Source organism: Schistocerca gregaria, chromosome 7 (genome assembly GCF_023897955.1).
Source record: "Schistocerca gregaria isolate iqSchGreg1 chromosome 7, iqSchGreg1.2, whole genome shotgun sequence".
Taxonomy (NCBI): Eukaryota; Metazoa; Arthropoda; class Insecta; order Orthoptera; family Acrididae; genus Schistocerca; species Schistocerca gregaria.
The window spans coordinates 235,607,149-235,623,450 of record NC_064926.1 but is presented as its reverse complement, the minus strand read 5'-3'; the positions used below and the strand labels follow the sequence as shown (position 1 = coordinate 235,623,450).

At 42.3% G+C, this 16,302-nt stretch overlaps 1 protein-coding gene across 1 annotated transcript in view; it reads left to right on the top strand.

The window, feature by feature from the left end:
- Positions 1 to 1,952: 1,952 nt before the first annotated feature.
- The window catches only part of LOC126281666 (myrosinase 1-like), a 37,511-nt gene continuing 23,161 nt past the window's right edge, over positions 1,953 to 16,302 (top strand). The window contains exons 1-3 of the mRNA XM_049980814.1: positions 1,953 to 2,112; positions 2,260 to 2,390; positions 7,615 to 7,749. Of these exons, the coding sequence (XP_049836771.1) occupies positions 1,977 to 2,112; positions 2,260 to 2,390; positions 7,615 to 7,749 (402 nt within the window). The 5' untranslated portion in view covers positions 1,953 to 1,976. The remainder of the gene's footprint in view (positions 2,113 to 2,259; positions 2,391 to 7,614; positions 7,750 to 16,302) is intronic.

The window sequence follows — 16,302 nt, the reverse complement described above, 5'->3', positions numbered from 1 at the left end:
ACGGCAAAGCTTTACCACAGGTAAAGACAAAATAGGTTTGCTTGTATGGGCTGCTAATTACAAAGTCATGTACACAGCAGCATTAGACTTCTGGTACCATCGCTCAATGTCTTAGCAATAAAGAATAAATGGATTAAAATTTCATCCACGATGCGGCATTTTTTCATTCATTTCAGCATTTATGACGTTATATCTTTTCAACTATGTGTCATATAATGATGTATTTGTGTAGGCACGGAATATGTGAATACTGTCTGCAAGATATGTTCTGAACAGAGTTAGTAGAAAATAAGTAATAAATTTAAAGGCCACGCTCAATGCACAAGTTTTTTCGTATGTCAGGGAGATTATAAAGTCTTCCCGTGAACCACCCCGATATAATTTTGCTGGTGCATTTAACGGCATATGCAGATACTGTCTGTAAAATGTTTTCCGAATAGAACTAGTGCTAAATGAATAATAAATGTAAACGTCATGCATGACGCAACACTTCTTTAAGCATTTCATTGTTTATGAAGTCACATCTCCTGAAACATGATCGATATCTATTTATTACTCTGCAGTAGTTGGTGCCTGACAGTTAGGAAGAGACGTGGAACATACAAACATAAACGCATACACACTTACAAGTACGTACGATAGGCAGTCAAATGAAAATCGAACACCCATCACAACGTGCCCTTGGGATGATTCCATTCAAAAGTAATCACTACACGTCTTACGACATTCATCCCACTGGGAGAAGAGGCCATCAATTCCGGATTCCTATAAGATGTTTGTCTGCTGACAGTTCTACATCCGCACCCACGCTTGCATATTTCCATCTAAAACCGACGGTCACGTATATATTTCTTCACGTTTCCAAAGATGTGAACATTGCATGGTGAAGGATGCTGCAGTGATTCCCAGTCAAACTACTGAAGGGCGGCCTTCGTTCAGGTGGCAGTGTGAGGACAGATGTTATGGAATGTAAGGGCTATCTAGACGAGCGTGAAATCACAATGAATGTGCAATACTGTGAAGACACTCTGCAGAAACTATGACACGCCTTGAAGTCCAAACGCCCAGGAATACATCCTGTTGCATCATTACGCCCACCCCATGCTGTCAACTGGGCGACGGCTACGCTTCAGCGGTTTGGTTTGGAAACACTGCAGTAACACCCATGCAGACCGGTTATTTCACAGTGTTATCGCTTGGATGTCGTTGTAATGTGAACGAGGAAGAGAAATACTGGTTGAGGGGAATACATCTGCGGCCAAACGCTTCCTATTAAACAGGGATTGATCGTTTAGTCTCCCAGTGGACTCAATGTCTTAACATGTACAGTGATAGCTTTTGAGTGCATTCCATCTCACTCTTGTGGTTGGTGATTGGTTTTCATTTGACTACCCCTCATACATCCACTTATATAGAATGTGTGGATTAAAATTTGTTTGGGGGAAGGTGTTGGAATTAAAATATTACTGAACAGGTACCCAATTTATGAAATATAACGACCCTTTATCGTTTAGGAAGCTATCTGTTTATAGAATTTTGTTGAGTTGTAGAATTTTTTTGAAGTGTATAGCCAGTTGTTGCCTCTTTAAGGTGGAATTATTATTTAGCTAAGCTATCAGTCATTTATTTCCAGGTAATGGTTGGCAAACTTCCTGTTTCCCAGAATCAGCGTTGCTAATGATCTGATTCCTGCATGATTCCCACAAGAGTTAAATAAGTGGACCTGATAAGAAAGCCTCTGCTGATATCGCTATGTGATCCACAGCTCAACATGTTACTTCAGTACCACTCCGATAATATCGCTAAGAACACAGGCAAACCCTAAAGAAATACGCTGATTAACGAACGATAAAAGAAAATTGTCTGATATTATCTATTTTCAGATATACAAACAACCTCTGACATTTTATCCCAATTACACTATTTATACGCACACCCTGCAGCTGCTCATTCAAAGCCACTGGAGATTTCCAACGATGACGTTGCTGATCACCTTTACGGCCGTGTTAGCCGTTGTTTCCGCACAGACAGCCTCTAATCGATTCCCGGATGACTTCATGTTTGGAGCGGCAACATCCGCATATCAGATCGAAGGAGGATGGAACGAAGATGGTGGGTTCAAAAGTGTGAACTGTATTCATCAGGCAAAGTTCAATATACTGCTTATGGTTCTTATCCAAGACCAAGGCAATAACATATTTCCATGACAATAATTAATAGGTGTGTTATTTATTGTGAAGTTCTTGCGCGCATTTACAGGCAAGGGAGAGAGCATCCAGGACCACTTATTCCACAACCGTCCGCTAGTCGTTGTAGAACAGAACGGGGACGTTGCCTGCGATTCTTACCATAAGTACAAGGAAGATGTTCAGATGCTGAAGGCGCTCAACGTAAGTACAATTTCCATTGGAAAGCATGCTAACTTCTCCTTTTGCAGCGATTAAAAAAAAAAAAAAACTGGTGACATACTTACCCATTATGAGCTCTGTACCCAGTATATCATGGAAGCTACGCTTTTAAAAAAGGTGCACTTGGTCATTTTCTGATATAATTTGCTTTGTGTAAACAGCTATGGGCGAACTTAATGGTGAACCTGAAATACCTACAAAATTATTAAAACCATGCGTAAGAAAATCTATAATCAGGAATGATATTTCTTGCAGATTCATGTAGCTTTCTGAGGGGAAGACAACAAGCAGTTAGTCTAAACAAATAAAATACTAGGTTCATTCGAGAAGTAGTTACCGCATTTTCACTGTAGCAGACAAAGTAGAACTAAAATAAAAGAATTTCCTTAAAACAAAAACCAATGTAAGGAGGGTTGTCATCTACATCTACCTCTACAGCTTCATTTATACTCCACAAGCCACACAACGGTGTGTGGAGTAGGGCACTTTACGTGGCACTGTCATTACCTCACCGGCCGCGGTGGTCGTGCGGTTCTAGGCGGTGCAGTCGGGAACCGTGGGACTGCTACGGTTGCAGGTTCGAATCCTGCCATGGGCATGGATGTGTGTGCTGTCCTTAGGTTAGTTAGGTTTAAGTAGTTCTAAGTTCTATGGGACTGATGACCTACGATGTTAAGTCCCATAGTGCTCAGAATCATTTGAACCAATTTTTTTTTGTCATTACCACCCTTTCCTGTTCTAGTCGCGTATGGTTCGCTGGAAGAACGACTGCCGGAAAGTTTCCGTGCGCACTCGAATCTCTCTGATTTTACATGCGTGATAAAATGGTTCAAATGGCTCTGAGCACTATGGGACACTATGGGACTCAACTTCTGAGGTCCCCTAGAACGTAGAACTACTTACACCTAACTATCCTAAGGACATCACGCACATCCATGCCCGAGGCTGGATTCGAACCGGCGACCGTAGCGGTCACGCGGTTCCAAAGTGCAGCGCCTAGAACCGCACTGCCACTGCGGCCGGCTTACATTCGTGATCCCCTCGGGAGCTATAAGTAGAGGGAAGCAATATATTCGATACCTCATTCAGAAACACACGCTCTCAAAAATTGGACGGCTTGCTACACCGCGATGCAGAACGCCTTGCTTGCAGAGCCTGCTACTTGAGTTTGCTAAACATCACCGCAACGCTATCACGCTTACCAAATAACCTTGTGACGAAACGCGCCGCTCTTCTTTGGATCTTCTTTATCTCCTCTGTCAACCCGACATGGCACGGATCCCACACAGATGAGTAATACTCATGTATAGATCGAACGAGTGTTTTGTAAGCCACCTCCTTTGCTGATGGAATACATTTTCTAACGACTCTCCCAATGAATCTCAATCTGGCACCCGCCTTAGCAACAATTAATTTTGTCTGGTCATTCCACTTCAAATCGTTGCTTACGCATACTCCCAGATATTTTACAGAAGTTACTGCTAACAGTGTTTGTTCTGCTATCATATAATCATACAATAGAGGATGCTTCTTGCTATGTATTCGCAATACATTACGACGTCAATATTCATGGAAATAAAATACTAAACGTATACGACGCGTAAGGAATTATAAACTTGCAATTATCGTCTGAGGCAAACTATGGAAAATTAGGATGAAAAGTGAATCCGAACCCCGCTCGTCACATATACAGGCTAGCGCTGTAACTAGTGTGCCACATTCCCTTTCTTCCGAAACTCTCATAGGTATGCACGTGGTGTCGTGATATACAGTGGTAAACACACACTAATCATCCAGAAAATTGTGCCCATCTATCTAATAGCTTGTAGATCCACCTCTGACACGGAAAACAGCAGCGACGCGCTGTGGCATGTAAGCAGTGGGACCTTGGTAGGTCACTGGAGGTAGTTGGCACCTGGCGAGCTGGAGGGCCAGCACATCCACTGGAACTCGCCACTGTGTTCCTCGAATCACTGCATCTCGCTCCTGGCCTTGTGACATGTCCCATTATCTTGTTGAAAAATGCCACTGCCGTTTAGAAATATGAACTCCATGAAGGGGCGTATGTGGTTTGCAACCAGTGTACCATATGTCTTGGTCGTCATGGTGACTTGCACGAGCTCCATTGGACCCATAGGTGCCAACATGAATGTTCTCCAGAGCATAATGGAGCCGCCGCCAGCTTGTCTGAGTTCTGCAGTACAGGTTTCAAGAAACTGTTGACCTGCAACATAACGGATTCGCGCCTTCCCATCGGCGTGATGAAGAAAGTATCGGGATTCATCAAACGATGCAACGTTCTGCCACTGCCCCAAAGTCCAGTGCTGATGATCACTTGCCCATTTCAGTCGTAGTTGCCGATGTCGTGGAGTTAACAATCGCTCATCCATGATTCGTCGACTGCGGAGGCCCATTGTTAGTGTTCGGTGCACTGTCTGTTCAGGGATCTGTTCAAGCACACTTACACTCGGCCACGCATTAAAGTCTGATGTTAGTTCCGCCACAATTCTCCGCCTATCCAGTTTTACAAGTCTGCCTAGCCTACGACATCGGACACCTCTATTTAAAGGTGGCTGCCAAACCCCATGACGTCTCGACGTTGTTTCACGTTTGTTTCGCCATGTGTTGAAGACCCTCACCACAGAATTCCTCGAGCACTCGACAAGTCGTGCAGATTCCGAAATGCTCGTGCCGAGCCTCCGGGACATCACAATCTGCACTCGATGAAACTCAGTTCACTCGCCTTTCTCCATTCTGCATACGTTCAAATGGTTCAAATGGCTCTGAGCCGTATGGGACTTAACATCTATGGTCATCAGTCCCCTAGAACTTAGAACTTCTTAAACCTAACTAACCTAAGGATAACACACAACACCCAGCCATCACGAGGCAGAGAAAATCCCTGACCCCGGCGGGAATCGAACCCGGGAACCCGGGCGCGGGAAGCGAGAACGCTACCGCACGACCACGAGATGCGGGCCATTCTGCATGCGGACCTCACACTCTGTGATAGTACGTGATTCGAGTGTGTGTCTGATAAGCAGTCATTCACCGTCAGGTGAAGCTGCTATCACCTGTTCGGCCCTTTACCGCTAGTAGGTCGATGGTCATAATGTTCTGGCTCATGAGTGTACGTGTGCGATGTGTGCTTCTCGAGTACTTTGGTATTATTGCGTTACTGCGGAAATCGGAAGGTCATGCGCAGTCTACGCGTTCCTTATTGTCGACAGCGCCTATGTACTTTCATTGTGAATTTTGTGCGCCGCAGGAGCTCTAGCGGCAGAAACTGAAAAAAATTATGCTTCGATTTGAAACGAATTCCAACTAGACGTTCATACGGGGAGGTATGTACATACAAATCTTCGTGATTATTCTGCTGAAGTGCTGTCTTTCTACCATTCTACTGTCGAACGGCACGCGAGAAAAACGAGCATTTAACTTTTTCAGTGCGAGCCCCGATTTCTCTTATTTCATCGTCATGATCATTTTTCCCTATGTAGGTGGCTGCCAACAGAACGTTTTGGCAATCGGAGGAGAAAACTGGTGACTGAAACTTCATGGGAAGATCCCTTCGCAACGAAAAGCGCCTTTGTTTTAATGATTGCCACTACAATTCACCTATCATTTCTATGGAACTCTCTCCCCTATTTAGTGATAAGACAAAACGAGCTGCCCTTCTTTGTACTTTTTCGACATCACCCGTCAGTCCCACCTGATGCGGATCGCACACCGCACACCAATACTCCAGAATAGGGCGGTCAAGCATGGTGTAAGCAGTCTCTTTAGTAGACCTGTTGCACTTTCTGCAAATGAATCGCAGTCCAGTCTTTGGTTTGCTCTACCCACAGTATTATCTATGTGATCGTTCCAAATTAGGTTATTTGTAATTGTAATCCCTAAGTATTTAGTTGAATTTACAGCCTTGAGATTTGTGTGGCTTATCGCGTAATCGAAATTTAGCTGATTTCTTTTAGTTTTCATGTGAATAACTTCACACTTTTTCTTATTCAGGGTCAATTGCCACTTCTCACACCATACAGATATCTTATCTAAATCATTTTTAAAGTTGTTTTGATCATCTGATGACTTTACAGGACGGTATATGACAGCATCATCTGCAAACAATCTAAGACGGCTACTCAGATTGTATGCCGTTAATATAGATCAGAAGCAATACTGGGCCTATAAATCTTCCTTGGGGAATGCCGGATGTTACTTCTGTTTTATTCGATGACTTTCAGTCTATTACTAGGAATTGTTATCTTTCTGACAGAAAATCAGTCGCACAATTGAGGCGATACTCCGTAGGCACGCAGTGTGGTTAGAACGCGCTTGTGAGGAACGGTGTCAAAAGCCTTCTGGAAACCCAAAAATATGGAAACAATTTGACATCCCCTGTCGATAGTACTTACTACTTAATGAGTATAAAGAGCTAGTTGTGTTTCAGAAGAACGATATTCTCTGAAACCGTGCTGACCAGGTGTTAATAAATCGTTTTCTTCGAGGTACTTCATAATTTTCGAATACAGTATATGTTCCAAAACCCAACTGCAAATTTACGTTAGAGATATTATACTTTAATAAATTCAATGCATACACGTTTTTGAAAGTCTGTTTCCAGTGACTACATTTCATTAAATCAGTTTCGGTTATGTAACTGCCGGTTCTTTGTAAAAATTCGTCGTCAGTTTGTACAGAGAAATGAGTGTTTATAGTAATATAGTACTACGTAAGCGGTATGTTTAGTCCTTAATTTTCGGTCTCCACTATCGAATCCAATCATCCATGTAGAAATTATGAGGTAGCATTGTTATGTGTTACACAAGCTTCCCTATCGCATTCTTCGTTTGTATCACTGCGTATTTCTAAATCTCTGTTCATGATTCTAATAGATTTTCAGGATGGTAAATAACTTTCAGGGTCATTTCATTAAACATTCTCTTGGATTACTAAAAGGCAATGAGGTTTAATGTTAAATTTTCTCAATCATATTGGTTTAATTCACAAAGCTCAAAAATATTATTCATTTGTCACCATCCTCAGGCACATTGTTTGTTCTTCTATTATAATGTGTTATCTGGATGTTTACAGTTTCAGTTATGTTTTATTCAACGGATTCAGCGTTAATACATGATTTAATAATGAAATATTAGCTGTCAGTCCACAGACATTTCGTTGCAACCATTAATACTTCGTTGTTGTTCAGGCGGACGTGTATCGATTTTCCATATCCTGGCCACGGGTGTTGCCTAACGGGGACCTCGACGTCATCAACCAGGCTGGTATCGACTACTACAACAACCTTATCAACGAACTGCTAGCCAACGGAATTCAGCCTCTGGTAAGTAGAGAATGGTAGTATTCGCATACTCTTTCTCTTACAGTAAACCTCTCTTCCCTTTAGAAACACTAATAACAGGAATGTAGTGTAATTACAATTGATCCCAATGCGAAAGAAGGAAACAGCATTGGATATTTAAAGCTATGCCAAAGTTAAGGCGGAACAACATGCTAATTGTTCCCAAGCGTAACGTGGCTGAACCTGCTTTACCTGTTTGGATGGCTAGCTCACAACGTAAATGGTCATCGACCATATTCAGTCACCTGTTTTGCATAAAATGATTGATAAACTATAATTTTTATAGAAACAGTTGAAGCACTTAGGCTATATGTACTGAACAGCGCACCTCACAACTATGTACTGGTCATGGTCAAAATTAACAGTAACTGCTTAAAATCATACTCCGAGAAACGAGTCAATCATGCGTGTCTTTCACAGTATGTCGGGCGTAGTGTCCAAGGAGAGCAGAAAGGACATAACAAGAGATTCAGGCACACAGCCGTATGTCATTTTCTATCTAAGTCAACAGGCCATGCTGGTGACTAGAAAGCAACTATCATTAGCAACTATCAGAGAAGCGAATTCTAGATGGTCCATTGCGTCAGTGAGAGTTCTACTGTCGTTAGCAACCTTGGAAGAAATCTGTTTCTAGGTGGTCCATTGCGTTAGTGAGAGTGCATGACGAAGTTAATTTCCTTTAAGTTACGTGCCTTCGTACAGTGGAATGGTACTGAGTTGTAGCACTGTGACCAATGAATCTTGCTGAACATTGCTGTTGGCTGGATTAGACTCAAGACTATTCCAGAGGGGAAACAACGGCCATGAACAGTTTGCCAGTATTTGCTCTTCAAAAATTTGAGAAAAATTGCCAAATTTATTACATTCTTTTAAAGTGTAGCTTGATGAATGTGGTGATAAATATTCATACCAATGTATAAGGAACAAAAATATTATACACAATTGGTGATCCCCTCTGTTTCGCATGGGTTTCATTAAGTACCTACGACTGGATAACTTGTCTGGCGTAGAAGTGATAAATTATAGGAAAAAAACGTCCTCGTGAATCATTCTGTGTATTAGTAGAAGCTGCATTAAAATCCCCTCGGTAGCGTCAGTGATTAGTCTGAACATACAAACAGAAATCGCGTGGGAGGCTTTGCTGTTGTTGTGGTCTTCAGTCCTAAGACTTGTTTGATGCAGCTCTCCATGCTAATCTATCCTGTGCAAGCTTCCTCATCTTCCAGTACTTACTGCAACATACATTCTTCTGAATCTGCTTAGTGTATTCATCTCTTGGTCTCCGTCCACGATGTTTACCCCCCACGCTGAACTCCAATACTAAACGGGTGATCCCTTGATGCCTCAGAACATGTCCTACCAACCGGTCCCTTCTTCTTGTCAAGTTGTGCCACAAACTCCTCTCTCCACAATTCTATTGAATACCTCCTAATTAGTTATGTGATCGACACTTCTAATCTTCAGCATTGTTCTGTAGCACCACATTTCGAAAGCTTCTGTTCTCTTCGTGTCCAAACTATTTATCGTCCATGTTTCACTTCCATTCCATACACATACTTTCAGAAACGAGTTCCTGACACTTAAATCTGTACTCAATGTCACAAATTTCTCTTCTTCAGAAACGCTTTCCTTGCCATTGCTAGTCTACATTTTGTATCCTCTCTACTTCGACCATCATCAGTTAGTTTGCTCCCCAAATAGCAAAACTCCTTTACTACTTTAAGCGTCTAATTTCCTAATCAAATTCCCTCAGCATCACCCTATTTAATTCGACGACACTTAATTATCCTCGATTTGCTTTTGTTGATGTTCATCTTGCATCCTACTTTCAAGACACTGTCCATTCCGTTCAATTGCTCTTCCAAGTCCTTTGCTGTCTCTGGCAGAAATACAATGTCGTCAGCGAACCTCTGTGTTTTTATTTCTTCTCCATGGATTTTAATACCTACTCCGAACTTTTCTTTTGTTTCGTTTACTGCTTGCTCAATATGCAGATTGAATAACACTGGGGATAGGCTACAACCCTGTCTCACTCCCTACCTGACCACTGCTTATCTTTGATGCCATTCGACTCTTATAACTGCCATCTGGTTTCTATACAAATTGTAAACAGCCTTTCGCTCCCTGCATTTGACGCCTGTCACCATCAAAATTTGAAAAAGAGTATTCCAGTCAACATTGTCAAAAGCTTTCTCTAACGAATGCTAGAAACATAGGTTAGCCTTTCCTTAATCTACCTTCTAAGATAAGTCGTAGGGTCAGTATTGCCTCACGTGTCCCAACGTTTCTACGAAATCCAAACTGATCGTCCCCGAGGTCAGCTTCTACTAGTTTTTCCATTTGTCTGTAAAGAATTCGCATTAGTATTTTGCAGCTGTGACTTTTTAAACTGATAGTTCGGTAATTTTCACATCTGTCAACACCTGCTTTTTTTGGGATTGGAATTATTATATTCTTCTTGAAGTCTGATGATATTTCGCCTGTCTCACACCTCTTGCTCACCGGATGGTAGACTTTTGTCAGGACTGGCTCTCCCAAGGCCGTCAATAGTCTAATGGAATGTTGTCTAATCCCGGGGCCTTGTTTCGACACAGGTCTTTCAGTGCTCTGTCAAACTCTTCACACAGTATCGTATCGCCCATTTCATCTTCATCTACATCCTCTTCCATTTCCATAATATTGTCCTCAAGTACATAGCCCTTGTATAGACCCGCTATATACTACTTCAATCTTTCTGCTTTCCCTTCTTTTCATAGAACTGGGTTTCCATCTGAGCTCTTGATACTCATACAAGTGGCTCTCTTTTCTCCAAAGGTCCCTTTAATTTTCCTATAGGCAGTATGTATCTTACCCCTAGTCCGATAAGCCTCTACATCCTTACATTTGTCCTCTAGCCATCCCTGCTTAGCCATTTTGCACTTCCTGTCGATCTCATTTTTAGACGTTTGTATTTCTTTTTGCCTGATTCATTTACTGCCTTTTTATATTTTCTCCTTTCATCAATTAAATTCATAATATCTTCTGTTCCCCAAGGATTTCTACTAGCCCTCGTCTTTTTACCTACTTGATCCTCTGCTGCCTTCACTACTTCATCCCTCAGAGCTACCCATTCTTCTTCTACTGTATTTCTTTCTCCCATTCCTGTTAATTGGTCCCTTATGCTCTCCCTGAAACTCTGTACAACCTCTGGTTCTTTCAGTTTACCCAGGTCCCATCTCCTTAAATTCGCACCTTTTTGCAGTTTCTTCAGTTTTAGTCTACTGTTCATAACCAACAGATTGTGGTCAGAGTCCACATTTGCCCCTGGAAATGACTTACAATTTAAAACCTGGTTCCTAAGTCTCTGTCTTACCATTATATAATCTATCTGATACCTCCTAGTATCGCCAGGATTCTCCCATGAGAACAACCTTCTTTCATGATTCTTGAACCAAGTGTTTGCTATGATTAAGTTATGCTCTGTGCAAAATTCTACCAGACGGCTTGTTAAGGAAAAGGAAAAATGCACTATGTTGCGCCACTTCCGAGTTGATTAGCATGTAAATTATGTTTTTGTGGAGTACTCACGTGCAAGGTATTCGTAATAGTCAGGAATGATCATTTTGTTCTTCACTGCATCGAATGTGGCTTCATAACGTAATTGCAGTTAGTGGTACAACAACATTTTCAAGCATTGTACAGCTTTGAAATTACGGTAAATACGTAGAGAAAGGGTAAAGTAGGATTGCTCTGTAGTTCTAAACACTAAACTGCTGGAAATGTATGTAATGGGACCGATGTGGAAGCATGACAATGAGAAGAGAGCGCTTGGTCATCGCGAACAAGTTTAAAAACGAACAGCGTCCTTGATCTTAAAAAAGCAATTCTTTCAGCTTCCGCATGAGCGTTTTTAGGGGAACCAACGGAAATGTATATATGGATGTACGAAACGCCTCCCAGCTATGCTCCTAATAAAGACTACCAATGGCAGTAATGTCAAACATACTTTGCTAACTACCTCGGGGGGACTGCTGGTTAGTACCTATATCTGGCCTACACTTACACAATTTAAGGACTTCCTTGGTGAAGCTCGTGCAAGTAATATATTGCACGTTCTACATGTCAACTGAAGTTAAATGGACTTCGGCGATCTCCAAAAATGTGTTGAAATTGCTCTGAGCACTATGGGACTTAACATCTATGGTCCTCAGTCCCCGAGAACTACTTAAACCTAACTAACCTAAGGACATCACACAACACCCAGTCACCACGAGGCATAGAAAATCGTTGACCCCGTCGGGAATCGAACCCGGGAACCCGGGCGTTGGAAGCGAGAACGCTACCGCACGAGCACGAGCTGCGGTCCGGGCAGCTCCGTTGTGAACTTTTTCCTCGTGATGTTAGCGCAAAGGATAACGGTACATTGGATATTAATATCTGTATGACCGCTTTCTAAGAAGCTCTGAACAAAAATCTCTTTGAAGTATTTACGTCTGGATGGGGTTTCCATACCTTCGTAGAATGTAGAGGGTCTAGTTCTTATCTACAAAAATGGCTTCATGTATAAATTTCACATTGCCTGAATTACTCCCCATAAATGACCGTAAAAGCTTGTGGACTTTCCTGTAATAATACCAAGGTAGACTGGTACAACTCTTATACCTTCGGAGGTGGGCGTGGTCACATAAGACATTTCACAACTACAGCTCTACCAAGGCAACCTAAAATTTTTTTACCAGAAAAAGATTTGGCAATACCGCCATTTATGTCTTCTTAACACTAAAGCTGTTTATTGGACTAGACATGATATTTAGATCTTTAACCATTCCCTTTTGGAATTCCCGAGAGCTATAGATATGCGCCGGCAAGGATGGCCGAGCCGTTCTAGGTGCTACATTCTGAAACCCCGCGACCGCTACGGTCATAGGTTCGATTATGGCCATAGGATGGGAAGTAAGAGACTTTGGTGCTAGACCCATGTGTCATCCACAACCGCAAATCTTTAGGAAATTCAGTATTTCGCGATCCCAGAATACCAACTTCTAGGCGTTACCTCTCACCACGGACAACGCAGTGGCCGATGGCCTTCACGTAACGACCGAGAGCAGCAGCGTTTGCGTAGAGCTGTCAGTCCTAAGAGACAAGCAAGACTGCATGAAATAACAGCAGAAATCAATGGGACTCTTGCAGCAGACGAGCCACGTGAGTGCCTTTCCTACCAACTCGACATCACCTGCGGTACATCTCCTAGGCTGGTGACTCTATTGGCTGGATCCTAGGCAACTTTAAAATCGTGGCCTGGTCAGATCAGTCCCAATTTCAGTTGGTAAGACCTGATGATAGGGTGAGAATGCGACGCAGATCCCGAAGTCTCGGACCCTAGTTGTCATCAGGACACTTTGCAAACTGGTAGTGCTTCCATAATGGTATAGGCCGCGTTTGCGTTTAACAGACTGGGTTCTCTGAATATGCCGCTACCTGGAGACCATTTTCAGCATTCATGGACTTCATGTTCCCAAACAATCCTGGAATTTTTATGAACGACAGTGCGCCATGTCACCGGGCCACAGTCATTCGCGATAGGTTTGAAGAACATTCTGAACCTTTGAGGCGAATGGTTTGGCCACTCAGAGCGCCCGACATTGAACCACATTCAACATTTATGGGACATAAACGAGAGGTCAATTCGAGCAAAACATCCTGCGTCGGCAATACTCTAGCAATTATAGACGGCTATAGAGGCAACATGTTCCAGTATTTCTCCAGGGGACTTCCAATGCCCTGAGGAGTCCCTTCCACTGCAATCTGCTGCACTATGCCGGGTACCAGTCTGACACGATAGTAGGAGGTACATTAACATTTTTCTACATTTACAGCAAGCTGCTATTCGCGAGAAGAAATAAAACTTTTTGTAAATCATTTTATATCCACCTTAGCCGTTGTAGGAAACTACTGTCGCCTACAGTTGACCGGAAGAGAAGATGTAGTGTTGGCGTATAGTTGGTCTTGAACGGACGAGGTAATGATTCCTTTTGTTCAATTTCCTTTACTCAGAGTAATAAGGAATATGTTACACTGCCGAGAATATTCATCGGTTAAATCGAAACGTTAAGCGGTCTGCTCCACGGCGCTTTGTAAGAAGACTAGGCCGCGTGATGGAGATGAATTTGACCCACCATTTTCGCTGACTGCCTTCAACAACACAAGCACTTCATTACACAAACACTTCTGCTTCTAAATAACCTTATCTGAAACAGTGATCGATGATACATGACATGAAAGTATCACACACACCATACTGTTGGCACTTGCCGTGAGGCATACGATCTAATTTCCACGTGATACTGTTTTATCTTACAATGAGTTAGTAAATTATACGAAAAATAACTACCGCATTTGTTGTAAATAAAAAACCTTGAATAAAAACCGTGAATTTATGTTTACTTGTTTACTCCTTTACAATTGGCCTATTACATGTACAACTGCAAAAGGCTTTAGAATCTCATATTAATTAATTATCTCATATTAATTAATTGTTACTGCTTTTATACTATACTATTAGAGAAATTTACTTGCTACTATAGCACAACTGCTATTGACCTCTTTTCTCACCATCAGGCTTATAGTTCTTGCAATATAGTTAACAATACTAAGACTCTCGCCACTGGAAACGGCACCGTGGTTACGATCAAGTATATTGGTTTGGAAGACGATTGTTGAATTCTCCAAATGGCGATCCAGATTTTGTTTCCCGTCATCCCCCTTAATCGATTACTGTTTCAACTGAAAAGGATACATCGGATTTTTTCCAAGTCCTTTCTCATTTCAGTCTTGTCCTCTGCATATAGATACTTCACCGCTGACGATCCTTAAAACTAGTAAATGGAGGGTGAACAAAAAATCCACCGACAGCATTTCGGGAGCTGTTCAGCGATATTTCCTGAGTATTTCCGGTTAAGGGACCGGTGGCCTAAGCTAACTCGTTACAGACTAATAGCAATTCGTTTGGCTCCTTTCCGTCTTTTATCTTTGTATCGTTTTTTTCTCTTCTGACTGGTTTGTGCCGGAACTGCATTCAATGTATCTCTGTAACACTGCTAATGGCGACGTCATACACTGTATGTCTTAATAGAAAACACTTGATCCATTCACTGGCGATACATGTTTTCGACTTGTTGGCAATGGTAAAACACAAGTCACTCTTTTACCTTAAGATAGCATTTATTATGGCCCACATGTGACTCATTTTTTTCGGTTGCATTAGGTGTTTGCTAGAACTGATACACAGCAGTACCTATGGGTTTACTGTTCGTGAGTTTCCCAAAATGTAGTTCGTATAAGGGTTCACTGAATGCAACGGAAGAGTGCCTCTACGACGCCATGTAGAGATATTTACCTTTCAATGCAACCTGATTACGATACTTTGCATCTGTTTCAAGGCTGTTGCCTCATTGAATTAGTGTGCGCTATTACAGATTGTTTCACCGTTGTGAGGACATTTTTCCATAAATGAAAGTAAAAGGGATGACAAATCATAGATATTTCTGGAAACGGAGGAAAAAAAGTCTTATGAAATGTGTCCGGAAATGGTCAGCTGAAATGGCAGATGTCGGTGACGAGTGAAAGTTCCTCTAGCTACGAGGCGTGTGTTACATGTGTGTTGCAGGCGGTATGATTAACGCAGCGTACCTAAGCAGCACAATGGACCGGTATTCATGTAGGGAACAAGCCGACATGGTGTCTGGGTACGGCCAAGCGGATGGAAACAGTCGAGAGGCAGCACGGCTGTACAAAAACATGTACGCTCACTGAGACCGACGACGTTACACAATATTTCAAGTCCTTCCTGGACGCTTGTCTGATCGTGGGTCTCTTCAGACAGATGAACATTGTGTGATATGGTTGGTAACTGCGAGGGTACTTGTTTTGGTGTAGCCGTGCTACCTGTCGACCCGACGTGAATACTGGACCATTCTGCTGCTTAAGTACGCTGCGTTAATGACACCGCCTGCTACACGCAAGGGGATTACGCCTCGTGGTCAGAGGAACTTTCCTGCAACATACAAGTAACACATAGCAAGTGGGCAGAAGAACTTCCATTCATCACAGCCATATGCCATGGGAACGGTGCATTTCGGGATATACGTTCATAGGACGTTTTTCCTCCATTTCCAGTCTGAAATACGTACCTGCTTTTTGTCGGTTCTATTAATGTACACCCCCCCCATAACGTACCAATGGAGGCCATGGGTATCTTATACGAAACTGCTCACATAATATCCCTGAACAACCACCGAAATTTTGTTGGTGCAATTCTTGCTCACTCCGCATATACGGAAACAGACTGAAAAGCTTGCAAGGATAATGAGAGGCAGATTGTGCCAAGAAATAATAATAAAAAAACTTCGATATGTTGCACCGTTTCCGAGTTAATTAGTACTGAATTTAGGCAGTACGGCCATTGCGCACGAATTCAACGGCCATCCAGAGACTGTGTCGCCAAATGTGTTCTTCGTTTGGTTTCATAAAAGCGAGCGAGAAAGCGATGAAAATACG